This window comes from Marmota flaviventris, chromosome 10, assembly GCF_047511675.1.
Source record: "Marmota flaviventris isolate mMarFla1 chromosome 10, mMarFla1.hap1, whole genome shotgun sequence".
NCBI lineage: Eukaryota > Metazoa > Chordata > Mammalia > Rodentia > Sciuridae > Marmota > Marmota flaviventris.
Window position 1 is genome coordinate 15,060,123 of NC_092507.1, and position 17,593 is coordinate 15,077,715.

Sequence of the window (17,593 nt, forward strand, 5' to 3'; positions counted from 1 at the left end):
AGAGAGATTCCTGCACGGGGCCAAATGACCTTGGCCTGGCTCATTCCCACCCATATCCAGCCCTCCCCTCAGGCCTGGGGAGGATGCGCTCCTGGGGCTGTCCCGTGCCCTCTGCTGTCCTCACACATGTGTTCCCAAGGCATGGGCTGCAGGCAAGAGCCTGGAACCTGGGTTCAGATCCTGGCTCAGAGTCTCCATAGCTATGACCTTGGGCAAGGCAATGACAACTCTTTGAGCCCTAGTTTTCTTCGGTACAAAGAAAAGGCTGCGGCCCCAACCCCATGGGACAGGTGAGGGGGGTGCTATCCTGCGTTCGCTGGCCCTCCGAGGCCTAAAGCAGCAGTCACCCTCCCTTTCCTTAGGGGCCCTGCAAGCCTGCTCCCCCACATAACCAGGCCTCACCTCCCGAATTAGCTGCTTCTCGGCCTCTGTGTCTTGTTGGATCACAGGGGTGGGCAAGGGCTTCTCCTCAACCTGGACAGGCTTTGGGGGTGCCTGGCTGGACAGCATAGCTAGGAGAAAAACATGGGTAAGGAGCCGTGAGCAAGGCACCGGGTTTGCAGGAACTAAGCAGAAATCAGTCACACAGCCACTTGGAAAAGACACGTCTCTATATAAAATTCTGTTGGTCATCCAACAAATCTGTAGGTGCATCCAGACCCTGGGGTGCAGCACTGGACAGAGCAGATGAAACTCCACAGCCACGCTGAGCTTTCCACCAGGGGAGAAAGGCAAAAACAGAACCAAGCAAAATGTGTCACCTGTCACCAGGAGGTGTGTACAGAGAAACCAACCTCGGGGAGTAGGCTCGGAAGTACAGACCCCGAGGAGGGCTGCACTTTGAATACTGTGGTCTGGCAAGACCTCTTAGAGGAGGTGAGATGAAGGCAGAGATCTGAAGGAGGAGGAGGAGGAGGCAGAATCCAGGGGAGGGCTTCCCAGACAGAGTGGGAAGGCCCCGGGGGCAGGTCTGGGCCTGCACTAGAGGCCAGTGGCTGGAGTGGAGCGAGCGGCGTAAGGGGGACAGTTGGAGGGTGCAGGCTGGGGAGGGCACGAGGCCAGATCCCAAATCCACAGCTGGGACAGGCCAGGGTTCCCTGAGCCCAGCAGAATTACTCCACCCAGCCAGCCTCAGCTGTCCCCCTGCCAGGTCCTGGATTCCCCCAGAAACCCCAGAAAAGCCCGAGGTGACCATGGAGGGAGGAGAGACAGGACCGCTCCTTGGAGGGAGGACAGAGGGAGTGGGGGAGAAAGACTGGGAGCAGCAAACGCAGACAAACGTTTCACATTGTGCTAAATTTTTTTAGAAACACGCCAGGAGCCAGAGGGAGAGCCAGGCCTGGCCAGCACCGGGGAGGCTCCTGGAGCCTGGAGTCCCACAGGCCTGGCTCGAGGCTCAGCTCCAGGCCAGGGCGGCACGGGCTGTCTGGGGGCCTGTGAGCCAGACCCAGGCTGAGGTCTCACGGGCGTCTCTCAGGCCATTCCCAGACCCCCGCCAAAAACAAGCCAGTGTGGCCTCCACCTCCACTGCACAGAGGAGAGGCGGGGCGGGCCTCTCCCACAGGAGGGGAGCTGGCTACCGACTGCCTCTGCCCCCCCCCTCCCGCCCGTGTTCCTCAGCAACCTGCGTGTTGCGGCCCACATTGGCCACTCTCATCCTGCGAGACTGGGCTCACCACGGCCTCCTCTGGGCGCCTTCTCTGACTGGCCACGGGCCACCCCCAGACCGACCTGGCCACACACTCCTTTCTGCCCTACAGTCTGTCGTGTGTGTGAGGGTCTGCTGGAGCGTCCTCTGGCCCAGGAGACCAGGGCCCCATGAGACCCTGGGTCTGAGTCTGTGTGTGGCTGGGTGCTGTGTCCCCAGCACCCAGCCACACACAGAGGTGGTGCTCAGGGAATCCTGGACGGATGGGCAGTGGGTGGGAGGAAAGATGGAGGAATGGGTGGCAGGGTGGAGCATGGGTCTGTGGGTGGCAGTGGGTGGGGCTGGTGGTCAGAGTGGGTGAATGCGCTGATGGACTGGGGAGGGAAGCAGGGAGAGAGATGGAGGAGGAGGGAGGGGAGGGAGGGGAGACTGCGCAGGCAGCGGTAGATAGTGCAGGGCTGGGAGGCGGGAGGCAGATGAAAAGGGAGAGGCGAGGCGGAAACTGGGTGACTGGTGATGGCAGGTGCGTGGGCGGAGGGAGGGCCACGTGGGATGGAGGGCACGGGAAGGTGGGCAGGACGGACTGCCGGAGTGCATGAGCCCAGGCTCTCTGCTCCCCTGAGATCAGGGGGGTCCCGGAGTCCTCCGGCTGCACCCTGCAGGCCCACTCCTGGCTCGATCCCCTGCCAGATGACAGCCAGCCTGGGCGGGAAAGCCGCAATGACAAGATGCCTAATGAGGCACAGGGTGGGGCGTGGGGAAGTGAGTCACCCCGCTGCTGAGCTCACGACGCTGCCAGAGACGTGGGCAGGCAGGTGACAGATGAGCCCAGAGGCGGGGAGTGGGCGACAAGGGCCTGCGGCTGAGGGACAGGTCAGGCAGACTGGCCTCTTCCAGGGGAGGGACAGGCGGAAGCCATGTCCGAGGCGCCCTCGGTGGAGGCAGAGGTGGGCGCTGCTCCCACCCTCCCTCCCACGCTGGGCCGCCCACCTGCCAGGCCGCCGGGGCTCACGTGCTGCGCCAGGATGGCCTTGAGCCTCTTGATCTCCTCCTGGTACTCCCGGAGGAGGGCGTCCTTGGGGTCCTCATTGATGCGCGGCTTGTTCTTGATGTTCTTGGCCCGGTTGGCGTAGCGCAGCGTGCTGAGGGTCTCGTCGTAATTGTTGTCGGCGGGGGACAGGCAGGCCACCATCAGCGTCTTGGTGTTGCCGCCCAGGGAGTCCTGCAGCAGCCGCGTCAGCTTGGAGTCGCGGTAGGGGATGTGCTTGCAGCGCCCGTCCACCAGCGCCGAGATGACGTTGCCCAGGGCAGACAGCGACAGGTTGATCTTGGTGGCCTCCTTGAGCCGCTCCCCGGTGGCCCCCGTCTTGGACTGCCGCTCACTGCCTGCCAGGTCCACCAGGTTCAGCTTGCCGGCTCGCAGGTGGTCCTTGCCCCGCTCGTCTGCAGACAACCAGGCGGGAGGCAGACCGTGGGTGAGCCCACAGGAGCCATGGCAGTTCACCACCAGGCCCTGAGGGCCCAGCACCCACCCAAGGCCTCACATCAGGCTAAAAGGAGCCACACAAAGGAGGTGCAACCATTGTGTCCATCTTACAGAGGAGGAAACTGAGGCTCAGAAAGGGCATGTGACTTTCCCAAGGTCACACAGCTGCCAAGAGGTAGAGCCAAGACCAGAACCCAGGGCTATCTTTTTCCAGGGAGTAGAGTCTGGGAGGGACAGAGTGTTCTGAAGACAGCAGGATTCCTTTTGGCCACCACATCAATTCCTATAGATTTCTTGTGAGGCCAAAGGCAGAGGATGAAGGATGTGATTGGATCACCAGGGAGTTGTGTTCTTTCACACACACACACAAATGCTTTAGAAATCCTTGGACCTGGTTCCCAATGCAGTCCTGCCTCCTCCTTGCTGTGTGACGTTAGCAGAGCCATGCATCTCTCTGAGTCTCAATTTCACACATCCATGAAATGAGACTAGCAATCTACTAGAGTAGATGGTGGCACATTCTTGCAGGATCTACCTGGGGCCAGCACACATCGGGGGGTCATTCCTCTGGGAACAGGGACAGTTCTGCAGGGCCTGGGGCTGTGCCAGTAGAGCAGACCTTGGATGTTGGGCGTGACAGGAGAGCCAGGCACTGGCTGGGAGCACGGGGCTTAGAAACAGGTTTTTGAAGACACAGACCTGGAGGGTCACATCCTGATTCTGTCCCTTAGTGGCTACAAAACTGCAGGAAATGGCTTCCCCCTGGACTGGAAAGCTCAGCCTTCCTCCCGAGCAGGAGGCCGAACCCTCCTGACTGGGTGGGGTCCCACAGGGCACACACTCGCAGAACCCTGGCGCCCCTGGCTCAGGCCAGAGCCCATGCCACGACAGCATGCTGCTTAGTGCTACTGAGGTTCTTAGTCATGGTCACGAGGTCACCAAAACTCCCCAAGAGAAAGGGGGTAAAATCATTTGTTTCTGACTTCTCTGTGAACTAGGCCCAAACTCGGGATAGGGAGGGAGTGGACGGGGCACAGAGCTTCCTCCCTGTTTCCCCCAGGGTTGGACCAGAATTGGCCTGAGTCATATCCATGGGCACAGCAGTGAAAGTCTGGCTGTACCCAGGAGTGACGGACACGCAAGGGGCTTCGTTCTTCAGGTTTAAAAGGAAAAAGAGAGGGGGGTGAGCTGTGGGGGTGGGTGCACATCTACAATCCCAGCCACTCGGGAGGCTGAGGCAGGAGGACAAGTTTCAGGTCAGCCTGGGCAACTTAGCAAGACCCTGTCTCAAAATAGAATAAAACAAGGGCTGGAGATGTTCAGTTCCCAGCACCCCCCCCCAACACACACACACAAAGCAGGGGGGGCGCCCGGGGGGGTAGAAACTTCGTACTACTCCTTTGGAAAGCTATTTGCAGAATGTACCAAAATGTACCAGGAGCCTTGAACCTGTTTGTTCCCTTTGTTTCCTGAGGCCAGTCCCGGGAGTCTAACCTGAGGAAATGCCTCCCAAGGCAGAAAAGGCTTTGAGCACAAAGATGTTCCTCACAGCATTAGTTACAGCGCTGAAAAGCCAGAGGCAGTTTTTACCCCTTGTTTGAGGAGGGGTTAGAAAGGGCATGAGCCATGGGCTGTCCTCTGGCCACACGATCACAAAGACATGGTGAGGAGACGGGGGCAAATGCTCGGTGGTGGCCTGGGGGTGAATGCCAGGAAAGAACCACAAGGAGCAGAAGAGTCCAACTACGTCTAAAAATTTCATAGGAAAAAACAGTGCCGGGCTGGGCGCCACGGTGCAGGCCTGTAATCCCAGCCACTCGGGAGGCTGAGGCAGGAGGACGACAAGTCCCGTAACTCAGTGAGGCACTGTCTCAAAATACAAAATAGAAAGGGCTGGGGATGTGGCTCCCGGTTAAGCACGGGCCAATCCCTAGTGCCACTGAACAGAGAAAAAGAAAGCCTGCTTGCCCTCAGTGGAGCTGGGCTTAGCCCTCGGTACCGCTGTTTACCCAGGAAGCAGGGGCCCAGCAGGGGGCACCGGCGGTTCCCCACGGTCAGGGTCAGGGTCAGGGCATCTCTTCCCAGTTTCCCTTGGGGCTGGAGGGCTCCTGAGAGGAGTGCTGGGGCCGGCAGGAGCGGGAACCTGGCTCAGGTGCTCAGCCTCCCTGCCCCCACCCCGCCACATACCCACGGCGTAGATCTCGATGCTGATGGTGAAGATGGAGTGGGAGCGCGAGGAGTCCTTGTTCATCAGGGTGTAGCCCACCGAGCGGTTCTTCCAGCCCGTCTCCATGATGCGCTCGCACTGGGCCACGCTGTGCACCGTGTGCAGGGACAGCCCCCTCACGTACACACCCTTCTCCGGGTGCTCCTTCAGCTGTGGCGGGAGGAATAGGTCGGGCCAAAGCCGGGATCAGAGATCCCCAAGGAACCTGAGAGAGGGGCCAATCCAGGCAACCAGGCCCTCCTGCAGCACAGCGGGGCCAGGCAGCGCACCTGCCCTGGCTTCCTGCCTGCTGTGAGACCTCAGGCCAGTGACCTAACCCGAACCTCAGTTTTCACATCTGTAAAACGGGTATGAGATGCCTATCCCATAGGGACTATGGTAAAGATCCAGTAAATAAGGCACAGACAATGCTCAGCATGTGCCCAGCGTGTGGGAAGTGCCTGCTGAATGCAGCTGAGGTCTGGGCTGTCATTGTTAGAATAATTCCCAAGAAGTGGTTCTCAGACTGGGGGCTTCAGCTCCCTGGGGCTGATTCTGTAGTCACCCGAGGGCTCTGACTGGTCTCCAATCTGTCCATGTGGCTCCTGATTACCTCTCTGTAGTTCCTCCAGGGCCACGGGGATGTCCCCAGGCCCTTGGAGGTGGCAGGTGAAGGGCCATTTGCATCACATCCCAGAACCCCCAAGGATCAAACCGGCCCAACCTAACTGCAATATCAGGGACCAGGTAGCCATCTGGGAGCTCCCGGCTCGATCTGCAGGCAGCCACGCTGTTTAGCGGTGACACAGAGCTGTGAAAGGCAATATTTTTCAAGTGTGAGAGGAAACAAAACCACTCTGGCAAGAGCGGAATGAATCAGGACAACAGGTGTTTGTCTGCCAATGGCCCTACTGCTTGGAGACACTGAAGGCTCAGACGCATGGCTCCAGGCAGCTTCAAGGGTCCCCAGTGGCTGGGCCCCTGCTGTGTGTGGGCAAGCACAGGCTGGCCCAGTCTACTCAGGTGTGAAGTGCAGAAGCAGCCAGGCCCAGCTTGAAGGGCTGCATGCAATGGGTAAGCAACTGAGGCACAGAGAGGCTAAGCAACTTGTTGAAGGCTGCACAGCTATTAGAGGTGATAGAAGGCTCCAGAGACAGGGTAAAGAGAGCATCCCATAGTACTGCAGCTTGAAGTGACAAAGGGCTGACCTTGTCCTAGGCAGTGGTGGTAAGAAGGAACACAAAGGACAGAAGCAGGAGTCCCTGCAAACGGTGTGGCTGGACACCAGCCCAGGGCTCTGTGGAAGTATCTGAGGCTGCCCACCTCGGGAACTCAGAACCCACCTGGTGCACAGCGAGCCCAAGGAGGGGCTGGGTACCTGCCTTCAGGAAGCACCTATTTAGCCAGTTTCTTATTTAGTCAGACAAACTCAGGCAGGAAACCTGGTCTGTGACTTGCTGGGTGGGAAATCCGTTTGCCTGTGGCCCCAAGTCCCTCGTCTGTGCGGTGGCCATGATGAATCCTGATTCTGCAAGACTGTTCGAGGCTGAGGAGGGAACGATCTACAACAAATGCCGCAGGTACTTAGCGAGGCTCAATGAACCAGGACGTAAAGACGACAAGGAGCTGACTCAGGCCTGAGCCACCAAGGGACATCCCTCAGGAGGGGGTCTCCCCTGTTTTAGACCCAGGAAGTCTTTCCCTCACCTGTGATGCCCCCAGGGGCGTCCTCCCTGCTACTCCTGCCCCTGCACATCCTCCCGCCCTGCTCTGGAAGACGCCAAGGGGCATCGATCGGCCAGTGCATGCCCCCTTCCTTGGTAACTGCTCAGAGCAAGGTCACCATGGCAACCGGCTGGGATGAGACAGGGAAGGAGAGAAACTCAGGAACAGGGACGTGACCAGGGTCCAGTCCCAGGTCCATGGGGAGGGGCAGGCCCTAATGCTCTGCCAGCACACAGGCGGGGAGACGCAACTTGAGCCCTGTGGGCCCATCCCCACCACACACCAACGGGCTGGGTCCCGTGTGTTTGCAGGAGCTCGGGGAAGGGAGTCTAACACTCCCCAAATGACCTGCAGGCCCTTGCTGACCCAATGAGCTCTAATTATAAAATCAGGCCCCGTGTGAGGCCCAGGTTAAGAGCTTGTGCTGAAGTGTGGCCCCCGAGTTCAACCCCTTGCCACTCTTCTAAGGGGAGCCCTGGCTGGTCATAGGAAGGTGCACTAAGCCTCAGCTTCCTCCTCACTGTCAAGGGTGAGAACAGTCCCTCCAGCAGGAGGCTTCGGGGACAGCCTGAGGGAGCACCTAAGGCCTGTGCCCCAGCAGCCTGGGAGGAAGCGGGCTCACCAAGCCTGAAGCCTGTGTGTGCAGCGGCAGGAAGGCGCCTTCTGGGTCCCCAGGTCTTCTAGGGCCCTGGAAGGGGAGGAGAGGCCCCGCTGCCCCAGCGCGGGCTGATGGGAGGCTGCAAACAGGTGGCCCAGCCCCTGGCCTTTTGGAGGTGCCAACGGGAGCAACACCCTGTGCTGCCTCCTCGCCCTGCTTCCCGTCTGGGGGCTGAGCTCTGACTCAGCTGTGCCAGGAGAGAGGAGAAGGCACAGAGGCTCCAGGTGGGCGGCCGGGCTCCTGCCTGGAGAGGAAGAAGCGCGGCTCCATTTGCGCAGAGCGAGCAGGAGGAGGGCTGGGGTCCTGGCCTGGATGGACTGGGAGGCGAGAGGGGCTCACTCCTGGTGCAGCGTGTGGCCTGGCCCTGGCACCCACAGGGCCTTCCCAGTAAGCCTCCGTTGATAAATGAATCAACGGATGACTGTCCCTCCCTCCTTGGAACTGAAATCACTGGCTTGTTATTGGCCCACGACGGGGGTTGGTCGGATGGGCAGCAGCAGAGCCAGAGCAGCGGGAAGCTGGCAGGAAGACGGCCCACCAGGGCTCTGGCTGCACAGCGGGGTCAGCATCCCCCACTGGCCTCTTTTCTCCTTGCACCAGGCAGACCCATCAGCATATAAGGAGCCTCCGACAGGAGACATAACAGTGCCTCTCACCAGGCAAAGGCCAAGGCTCTCAGACCTGAGTCCAGCCCGGCCACTCACGGGCCACCCTGTCCTGGCAGGTCTCTTGACCTCCCTGGGCTCCCCAAAGACCAGCCTGGTTCTGCCTATCTGGATAGAACCCCAAACATCTAACTCTGCTCCCCACTGCTGTGAAGTGACATCAGCCATCCTGAGTCTAGGCTTTTAGGGGACTGAAGACAATTTATGAAATTTGCACAAGGGTCACCGACTGAGCCAGCCCTAACCTTCTAAGCTGTTGCGAGTTGCTGATCTGTCCTGACGCTGCCCCCGGAGGGTTCCACTCGGCAACAGCCCATCACAGTCACCCTCCTTTCTCTCAGTCCCAACAGGAAGTCGCTCACTCTGGGCACCAGTAAGCCCTGCAGCTCATCCCAACTGCCCTCTTCAACACTCAGAGATCCTGTGCAGCCCCATCCTGAGTCCCTTTCAAAGGGAATAAGGCCTCAGAACCTGAGCTCAGCAGCAGCAAAATGACATATTTGAGACCCAGGACTTTGAATCAGACAGACCTAGGTTCAGCCTGCTGCTGCAATATTTAACTTAGACGAGTTAATGACCCCTTTTTTTTTCTTTTATTCTTTTTTTTCTTTTTGTATTGGGTATTGAAACCAGGGTCACTTTGCCACTGAACTATACCCCACACGCATTTTTCTTTTTCTTTTTGAGTCAGGGCCTTGCTAAGTTGTTGAGGCTGGCCTTGAACTTGCGATTCTCCTGCCTTGGTGCCTTGTTCCTCCTGAGTCCCTGGGGTAACAGGTGTGCACCCCTGCACCTGCATTCATAACCCCTTCTAAACCTCCCTTCCACAGTGGTAAATCAGAAATGAAAATCTTCACCCAGCAGGTTACCACAGGTATTAAATGGGACCATGCTTTCTCTTTTAGCATGAAGGGCCCTTAGAGATTTTCATAATTATTTTTTACAAGTAGAATCCCTTTTTCAAGGGCCTGGGGTTGTGGCTCAGTGGTAGAGCACTCACCTAACACGTGTGAGGCCCTGGGTCTGATCCTCAGCACCACATATAAATAAATAAATAAAATAAAGGTATTGTGTCCAACTACAACTAAAAATATATATATATTTTTTTAAAATCACTTTTTCAAGTAAAAATATATCACAAAACTCCATCTGTTTGAACACACAGACATGGCATTGCCCAGGATGAGACTGCCCTCGTGCGCTGGGTGGGAGGCCCATGAACCCCTCTCCTGCACCGTGGGCTTGACAGAAAACACTGAAGTCCCACAGGCTGACTGTGGTCTAGACCAGCCCCTGCACCGCAGGCTGCGCTCCCTGCACTTCTAAGGGAGGCCATGGCCTCCCCAGACTGGGTCTGCACCCACCTCCAGCTTCTGCTTGGTATCAGGCCCCAGCAGGTCACGGACATCTTCATTGTAGATCTCCAGGTAAGAGGCCCGGACCAGAAACTTGGTGTTCTCTGCACACTGTGGTGATTAGACACACAGAGACATCTGAGGCCAAAGCCTCCCTCCGGCTGCCAGGCCTGGGCCTCCACAGCCGGCAAATCACAGGAAGAGGAGTGACGCAGGTTTGCATGACAGGAGTCCCCATCCCGGCCTAGCCCTCCTATCCTTCTGGCAAACCCCCCACCTCTCCAGCTCAGGGGAGCTTCAGGCCTCACCACGTTGCAGAATTCTGTCAATAAGCCACATGGGGAAGAAAAGAAGCCTGTCCGTTACTCAGGCAGAGAAACTGTGGCCACAGGTAAGGCCTGGAGCAAGCACTGACTCTGGGCTGATCTCTGGCAGCTCTCCCAGCCCCTTCGTGTCCCTGAGTGGTGGTCAGGCTGGATAGTGAGATCATTACGCAAGGGGCTTTTCTTGGTCCGTGACAACTGCTTGATACAAAGGGAGCCATATTTGCTACAACCACCTCAGCCGTAGTGCTCCATCTCCACAGCCACGGGAAATGTCAAGTGAATGCTAAGATCCAAAAATGGCAGGAGGAAGACGTGGGACTGGAGAATTTTCTCAGCTTTAAGTTTTTCTTCCACCAGGATTTTCAGAAACCAGCGTCTGCCACCCCTGATCTGCGCCAAGTCTAGGCTGGGCTCCGACCTCATCCCACAGTCCATGGCACAGGCCAGAAACACCCTGGGGCCACCTGGGGTGCTGGCCCTGCCCTCTCCCTCTGAGAGGCCCATACCTGAACACTCTCAAACACGTGCTCAAAGGCCCTGGGGATGATGCCTCTCTGGGACGGTGGGTCTGGCAGGCCCTGCATGGTGAAGGACTTTCCGCTGCCCGTCTGGCCGTAGGCAAAGATGGTGCCATTGTAGCCCTCGGTGACTCCCTGCATGGGAGGAAACCAAAACCAGGCACTCAGATGACCAGGCCCAGGTGGGCAATCAGAGACCCACAGACTCTGGAAAATTCCCTGGGTATCCCACCAATGAACCCCGGGGCGTGGGTGAGGAGTGGAGAGGCCTAAGGTACAACTCTGGTAGTTCATGGTCCAGGGGTAGGAATCTGTTCCCACGGGGGCAAGCACTTGGCTGACCCCAGGCCACAGAGGTACCGGCCAGGAGAGGGGTGCCAACAAGTGAAACAGGACATGGCAAGAATCAGGCACAGGCTTCTGGGTGGTAAAGGTCCAACTGGGTTGGGGGGCTGAAAGGGTAGCTTGGATCTGACAGGTGACAGGAAGAAGGTACCTCAGGTTGAGGGGACAGCTGGAGCAAAGACACAAGGGACAGATGTTGAGCAGAGGTGGAGCAGGGGCCAGGGGGGACAGAAGAGGTGGCTGGGAAGGAAGGCTGGAGGCGACTCGGGTGCCGTTTCTAAATCATTCTTCACTCATCTCTACACTTATTCTCCCAGTACTGGCTGTCTTCTCTGTGCCAGGCACCGTGCTCTGGCTGGGACAGAAGAGTGGACAAGGACACGGTCTCTGCCCCCAGAGAACGGCTCCCAGGGCTCAAGGGCCCACCAGGCACCGACACCTGGTTCCACTGAAGGATCTCTGCTGTGGACCCCATCAGAGCTCAGCGGGCAGCCCCCAGAGCTGAGGGACAAGAAGGCAGGAGCCGCTATTCACAGGTCCCCAAGAAGACGAGGTTTCTCTTTTATGGGGTAGAAGTGAATGAATGAACTCTTCTCCCTCGTCCAAGGAAATCGTGACTAGCGTGAGTTCCTGCAGCTTCTCAGAGAGGTGGGCTTCACGCATGGAACCCCTCCAACCTCATCAGAGTGGGGACAGGCAGGAGCCCGTGTCCTGAGGCTGGGCTTCTCAAACCCATGGGCCAGGAGAGAGAGAGAGAGGCATGAAGCCTCTGGGAAAACATGGAGTGGCTCCACAGTACCAATGTGACCGGAACAGGAAGAGAGCCTACATAAAAAGAGATATAATATGCATGTGCGAGTATGCACAATGATCCACTATTATGCATAATTATCATGCACCAATACAAATTTTTTTTTTGTTGGTACTAGGGATTGAACCCAGGGACACTCAACCACTGAGTCACACCCCCAGTCCTTTTTATTTTTTAGTTTGAGAAAGAATGGCTTAGGGCCTCGATAAATTGCTGAGTCTGGCTTTGAATTTGCGATCCTCCTGCCTCAGTCTTCTAAGCTGCTAGGATTACAGGGGTGCACCATCACACCATCACTTTTAAAATAAAATGTAAAAAGAAAAGAAATACAGCTGCACTGCACAGCTGCTTCGTGCACCGGGATAGCTGCTAGTTGCACTGGACACGTGCCGGGTCCAAATGAGGAAATGAATTTATTTTAACTAAAAACATTCTTTTGTGGTGCTGAGGATCAAACCCCAACCTCATACATGCTGGGGAAGTGCTCTGCCACTGGATACATCTCAGCCTCTTAAAAATTTAATTAATTTAAATTTTAAAATAAAAGCAGCAGTGGCACAGGCCTGTGATCCCAGTGACGCAGGAGGACTGCAAGTTCAAAGCCAGCCTCAGAACTTAGCAAGACCCTGTCTCAAAATAAAAAAAATAAAATAAAAAGGGCTGAGGATGAAACTCAGTGGCACAACATCAATAGATTTGATGCCCAGTGCCAAAAACAAAATTAAAACAACAAAGACAGAAGCAATACAAAATATTCTTCCATTAAACACAACTTTATTTTTTGTTTCATTTTGATGATTGAAACTGAGATGTGCCAAAAGTGTAAAATACATACCAGATTTCAAAGATTTAGTATGAAGGAAAAATATAAAATATCTCATTAATATTCTTAAGATAACATTTGTTATTGTGCTTTTTCTTAAAATGGTATTTTTTATATTGGGTTCACTATATATATATTTTTTTCTGGTGCCAGGGACTGAACCCAGGGGTGCTTAACCACTGAGCCACATCCCCAGACTTTTTATTTTTTCATTTTGAGACAGGGTCTTGCTAGATTGTTTAGAGCCTTTGCTAAATTGCTGAAGCTGGCCTTGAATTTATGATCCCGATCCTCCTGCCTCAGCCTCCCAAGTTGCTGGGATTATAAGCGTGCGCCACTGTGCCCAGCTTGGGTTAACTATAAATTCTTTTTAAAAAAATATTTATTTTTTAGCTGTAGTTGGATACAATATCTTTAATTAATTAATTTATTTTTATGTGGTGCTGAGGATCGAACCCGGCCTTACCTGCGCTAGGTGAGCGCTCTACCGCTGAGCCACAACCCCAGCCCCACGACCCCAGCCCCAGGTTAACTATACTCTTAAAATTAGTTTTAACTGTCTCCTTTTACTTGTTAAAATGTGGCCACTAGAGCAACTTGAATTATGTATGTGGCTCACGGGATATTTGCCTTGGAAAATGCTGTCAACTGTACCATCCAGTATGGTAGCCCCAAGCCACATGTGGCCACTGAAATTTAACTTAATTAAAATTAAATGAAATTAAAATTCCTCAGTAGCATAGTCTCGTCCTGTTTGCCCCATTTGGAGGGAGGGCACAGAGCATTTTCATCATCCCAGGAAATTGCATGGGATCGTGCTCTCTGTAGAAAAAAATTTTAGGTCATTTCTAAGGCAAAACAAAGTTTTTGAAAAAGTCCCACCTAACAACTGATACCCCCAGACCCTCACAGGAAGAGCACACACGGAGCCAGTCACAAAAGCTTGCCACTCTGCATTGCCGCCCTAGTTCTGCCACGTCACCTGTGTTACTATTCACTAAAGGGTTTTGATGAAATCAGCAGTTAATGGACTGCTTCTTGCATGTGCTGTGGATGGAACTCAGGGCTTCACACATGCTCCGCAAGTGCTCTACTGCTGAGCTGCACCCCCGGCCCAGAAATGGACTCTTTTGTGTGTGCGTGTGTGGGGTACTGGGGATCGAACCCAGAGCCTTGTGCATGTAAGCAGGCACTCTGCCAACTGAGCTATATCCCTAGCCCCAGAACCTGGTGTCATCCTGAGCAATAATTCCCATGACATTGCATTGAAGATTATATATTTTTCCAACTATTGAAATTAAAATTAAAACATATCCTAAGTTGCCCCACACCCCCTTTCTGCTTCCTCCAAACGTCCCAGGGGCCAGTTCTGTGGTTTCTACCTCACTGATGTCTCAGAAAACAGGTTCACCCTCTTCAGCCTGGCCATGGCAGAAGCCTGGTATGTGGCCCCTGCATGGACCAGGGGCAAATCAGCAGAGGTGACCCTGAGGCCTTGGGTGTGAAGGGGCAGGGAAAGGTGGCAGAGCTGCAGGCTAAGAAGGGTCCCCAACCAGGCCACAGGCAGGACAGGAGGGAGGAGTACAAGGGAGGGCATCCTAAGTCAACCAGGGGCAGTGTGGAGAGGATTAGCACCCAGGAGAATTGAAAAAGTCACCCAGGGACAAAAGCTCAGGAATGGAGCCCGGATTTAAGGGGTGGGGGAGAAAAAGGGCAGAAAATGAAGGCAGAAGTGCTGGGGGCTTCGTGTGGCAGGAATGAAGGGAGGGTTCTGGACTAAAGGCTTCCTAGAGGTTGTCCTGGGGCCTAAGTCAACAGCCAGATAGCCCTTGGAGCAGGACTCAGAGCCGAGGAGGGTGTGTGATTTGCATGTGTTTTGCATATTATTTGCATGCTTCTTTTAATAGAAGGCAGCAGATAGAGCATAGGAACTGGGTACTGGGATAGGATTGTCCCTAACTCTCCAGGCCCAACTCTCCAGGCCTGTTTCTTATCGGGAATGGTAACTCCAGCTCTTCCTATGAAGATCAAATGCTGCATGCTGGTCTCCACCCACAGGGCCTTCTCCTCTACCTCCCTGCCTAGTTGACTCTTCTCATTCTCAGGTCTCAGCTGAGACCTCCTTTCCCCAAGGAAGTCCTCCCCATTAGTTCCCTTTAGCTCATCACCTTGAACTGTTAGCTTAGGAGCTCTTCCCCCTGACCTTGAGCTTGCTGAGGGCAGAGTCTAGGTCTCCTTTATATGCACTCCCTATGCCTAGAATAGGGGCCTTTATGGAGATGCTAGTTAGTTGGGTGAGTGAGTGAACGGGCAGAGTCTGAGGCTCTGTGGACCATCCAGAGGCAGGTGTTGGCACTGCAGAACTCAGGAGAAGAAGAGTTGGAGGGCAGCTCTGACAGGCCCATCACCTTGTCTGTGGTGTTTCCCTCTCCAAGCTGGGGCTTCCTGGGGACCTGAGAGAGGCTTGCTTAGAGCAAGATTCCAGGATGAGGAGGGACCGGGAGGAGCAAGGCTAACAACCTAGAGGAGGCATGGCCAAGAGAGAATATGGTCTTCAAATCTGCCAGGGACCACTGAAAGTGTCACTGGAGCTTCAGGAAGGGCTTTGACTCAGTATGAAGAACAGTTTCCTAGAACCCACAAACCCAGGTGAAACAGGGCACTTTGGGAAGTGAACTGCATTCAGTGGACACACACACAGGTGAAGGCTGGTGTCCACTTGGTGGACATTCATGGATTCGATGAAAGAGGAGGGCTGGATCAGATGATCTCTCAGGTCCCTTCCAGCCTGAGAATCCAGGCCAGCAGAGGATAACCTGGCTATCCCTAGAGTCCAGGAGCATCCCCTAGGGGAACTTTCCCTCATCCTCTGGGCATCGTCTCTGCTCAGGTCCTTGTCACCCAGGAGCTCTGGGCTTCAGGACGCATCAACCCTCTCCAGGGTTTTAACTGGTTCCTGGCAAAAGAGATGGGAGCAGCCAAAGGGAGTGCTCTTAGGATGTTAGGGGGCCTGCTGGCCAAAAGACAAAGTGGCCATGCCAAATCTGTTTTGGAAGCACTAGGTTAAGTAAGCTGAAGTGTCTCCACAGCACGACTTCCCAAAGCCTCAGCTATTCCACCAAGCCCCACAGCTTTGAGCGATGGAGGGCGCATACAGCATCACCCCACTGTTCCTTTTTTTATGGAACAGCCCATGACATGTCACTGAATCAACAATTCACTGAGTGGTAGGGAGATGACAGTGGAAAAAAAGGAACCCTTGGCCAGGAGACAGGAGGTGTCTGTCATTCCCAACCCATCTCTGCCAGAAACTCATGTGGAAGCTTGGGCAAGTCTCCTCTCTCTGGGCCTCAGTCTCCCCACGTGTGAAATGAGAGTGCCTTCCCTGTTATGGAGCACAGGTCACAACAGCGAGGGTAAAAGCCCTGTAAAGCCAGGAAGCCTCGCCCCCCTTTGCCTGAAATACTGAGGCAGAGGAGACCTGTTAGGGTTTCCTCCAGGACAAGCCTGACCTGCAGCCTTCTCAGAAGCAGGGCCCATTGAGGCCCTTCCATGCTACTACTAGGTGCTGACCCAGGGGAGGATCAGGGTGCCAGGGAGAGAGGTTCAAAGGGGAACAAGTGTAGGCCATGGCTTGGGCTGGAGGTTGAGGGGAGACCGGAGGCTCTTGTGATTCAAGGAGGCTGGGGAAGGGGCTGGAGTTTTCAGGGTCCCTGAAGGTCTGGGATGATGGTGGACGGCAGATGGGTCCTGGGAGTTGAAGTTCTTCAGGAAAGGGTCTGGAAAGGACGGGGTCCAGACCAGCTTTGGCGCTGGGTTCAGTGGAGACCTGGACGGCCACTGTAGGTAGGCAGGTTCCAGCTGTCTCTGGCCTGGACAAAGTCTTCAGACCAACCTGCTGCTAGCCACCTGCTTCCCCCTCCTAAGGGCCTTCTTGCCCGGCTGGGGGCAGGGCCCTGGGGCCCTCTGACCCTTCAGGCCCCTCGGGTCTGGAAGGCGGCCTGTGGGGCGCCCTCACCTCCACCAGCGGGTAGGCGATCTCGTTGTAGATCTGCTCGGTGACGTGGTCCATGTAGTAGGCGCCGTCGAAGGTGAACTGCTTGGGGGGCTCGTCGGCGGCGCCCGGGTTCTGGATGAAGCACTGGCCGCGCGCGCAGTCCACCGTCACCACGGCCTGGCAGTTCAGCTCCCGCTCGCGCTGGTTCATGGGCCGGCAGCGCACCACCACCTTCACCGACTCGGAGGCCATGGCCCCGCGGCCAGGACCTGCCGGGTGCGGCGCGACTGGGACGCCGGGGTCCCGGCTGCCGGCGGCGGGGGGCGGGGCCTGGCGGCGGGGGCGGGGCCGCGGCGGGGGGCTGGGAGGGCCCGCGGGGCTCCCCGAGAGGAGGGGGAGAGGGGCCGCGGGGGAGTCGCAGGACCCGAGCCGAGGCCGCCGCCGCCTCCCGCGCCCGGGCTCGCCAGTCCCTGAGGCCGGGCCCGGGCGGGGGACGTGGGAGATCCGCGTTGCGGGCTCAGCCGCAGGACCCGGGCCCGGAGCCGCCCCAGCCGCCTGCTCGCGCGCGCGCCTTCACGGCGTTCGTCGTTGCCGGGCAACGCCGTGACGTCACAGGGCGGCCCGCAACCCCGGCGCGTTCTCCGGGCCGCAGAGCCGGGCCGCGGAGCGGTACCGGGCCGAGAGGCGTCCAGCCCCAGCCGGAAGGGGTCAGTGAGACCTGTCTCACCTCGGGGCGAGAGCTCTCGGGAGCGAGGCCTCATGCGGGGTCAGCGACCGAGGAGTCCTCTGTCCTCACCTGCGTGTGGCCCCGGGGGAAGGCCGCCCAGAGCCCGCAGCGTTCGCAGCTCGAGCCTCCTCTGATGCCACCCTGTTCTTTCTTAAACTCAAGATTTTAAAACAAACAAAAACTTGAGCCAAAGTCTTTTGGCTGCGAAGGCCACCTGGCCCTACCAGACTGGCTCTGCGCAACTTCCCCCGGCACAGAACCAGTGCCAGGTGTTGGGGGGACAGCCCTCCGGCAGGCCGGAGT

General features: G+C 56.4%; 1 protein-coding gene across 4 annotated transcripts in view; it reads right to left on the minus strand.

Moving 5' to 3' along the window:
* Window positions 1-16,817, minus strand: part of Kif17 (kinesin family member 17) — a 44,102-nt gene extending 27,285 nt beyond the window's left edge. For all 4 annotated transcript variants that reach the window (XM_027937520.2, XM_071617428.1, XM_071617431.1 and 1 more), the window contains exons 1-6: window positions 16,585-16,817; window positions 10,576-10,722; window positions 9,753-9,854; window positions 5,322-5,511; window positions 2,639-3,091; window positions 403-512 (exon numbers count right to left, since the gene is read on the minus strand). In XM_027937520.2, the coding sequence (XP_027793321.2) occupies window positions 403-512; window positions 2,639-3,091; window positions 5,322-5,511; window positions 9,753-9,854; window positions 10,576-10,722; window positions 16,585-16,815 (1,233 nt within the window). In that variant the 5' untranslated portion in view covers window positions 16,816-16,817. The remainder of the gene's footprint in view (window positions 1-402; window positions 513-2,638; window positions 3,092-5,321; window positions 5,512-9,752; window positions 9,855-10,575; window positions 10,723-16,584) is intronic.
* Window positions 16,818-17,593: the final 776 nt, after the last annotated feature.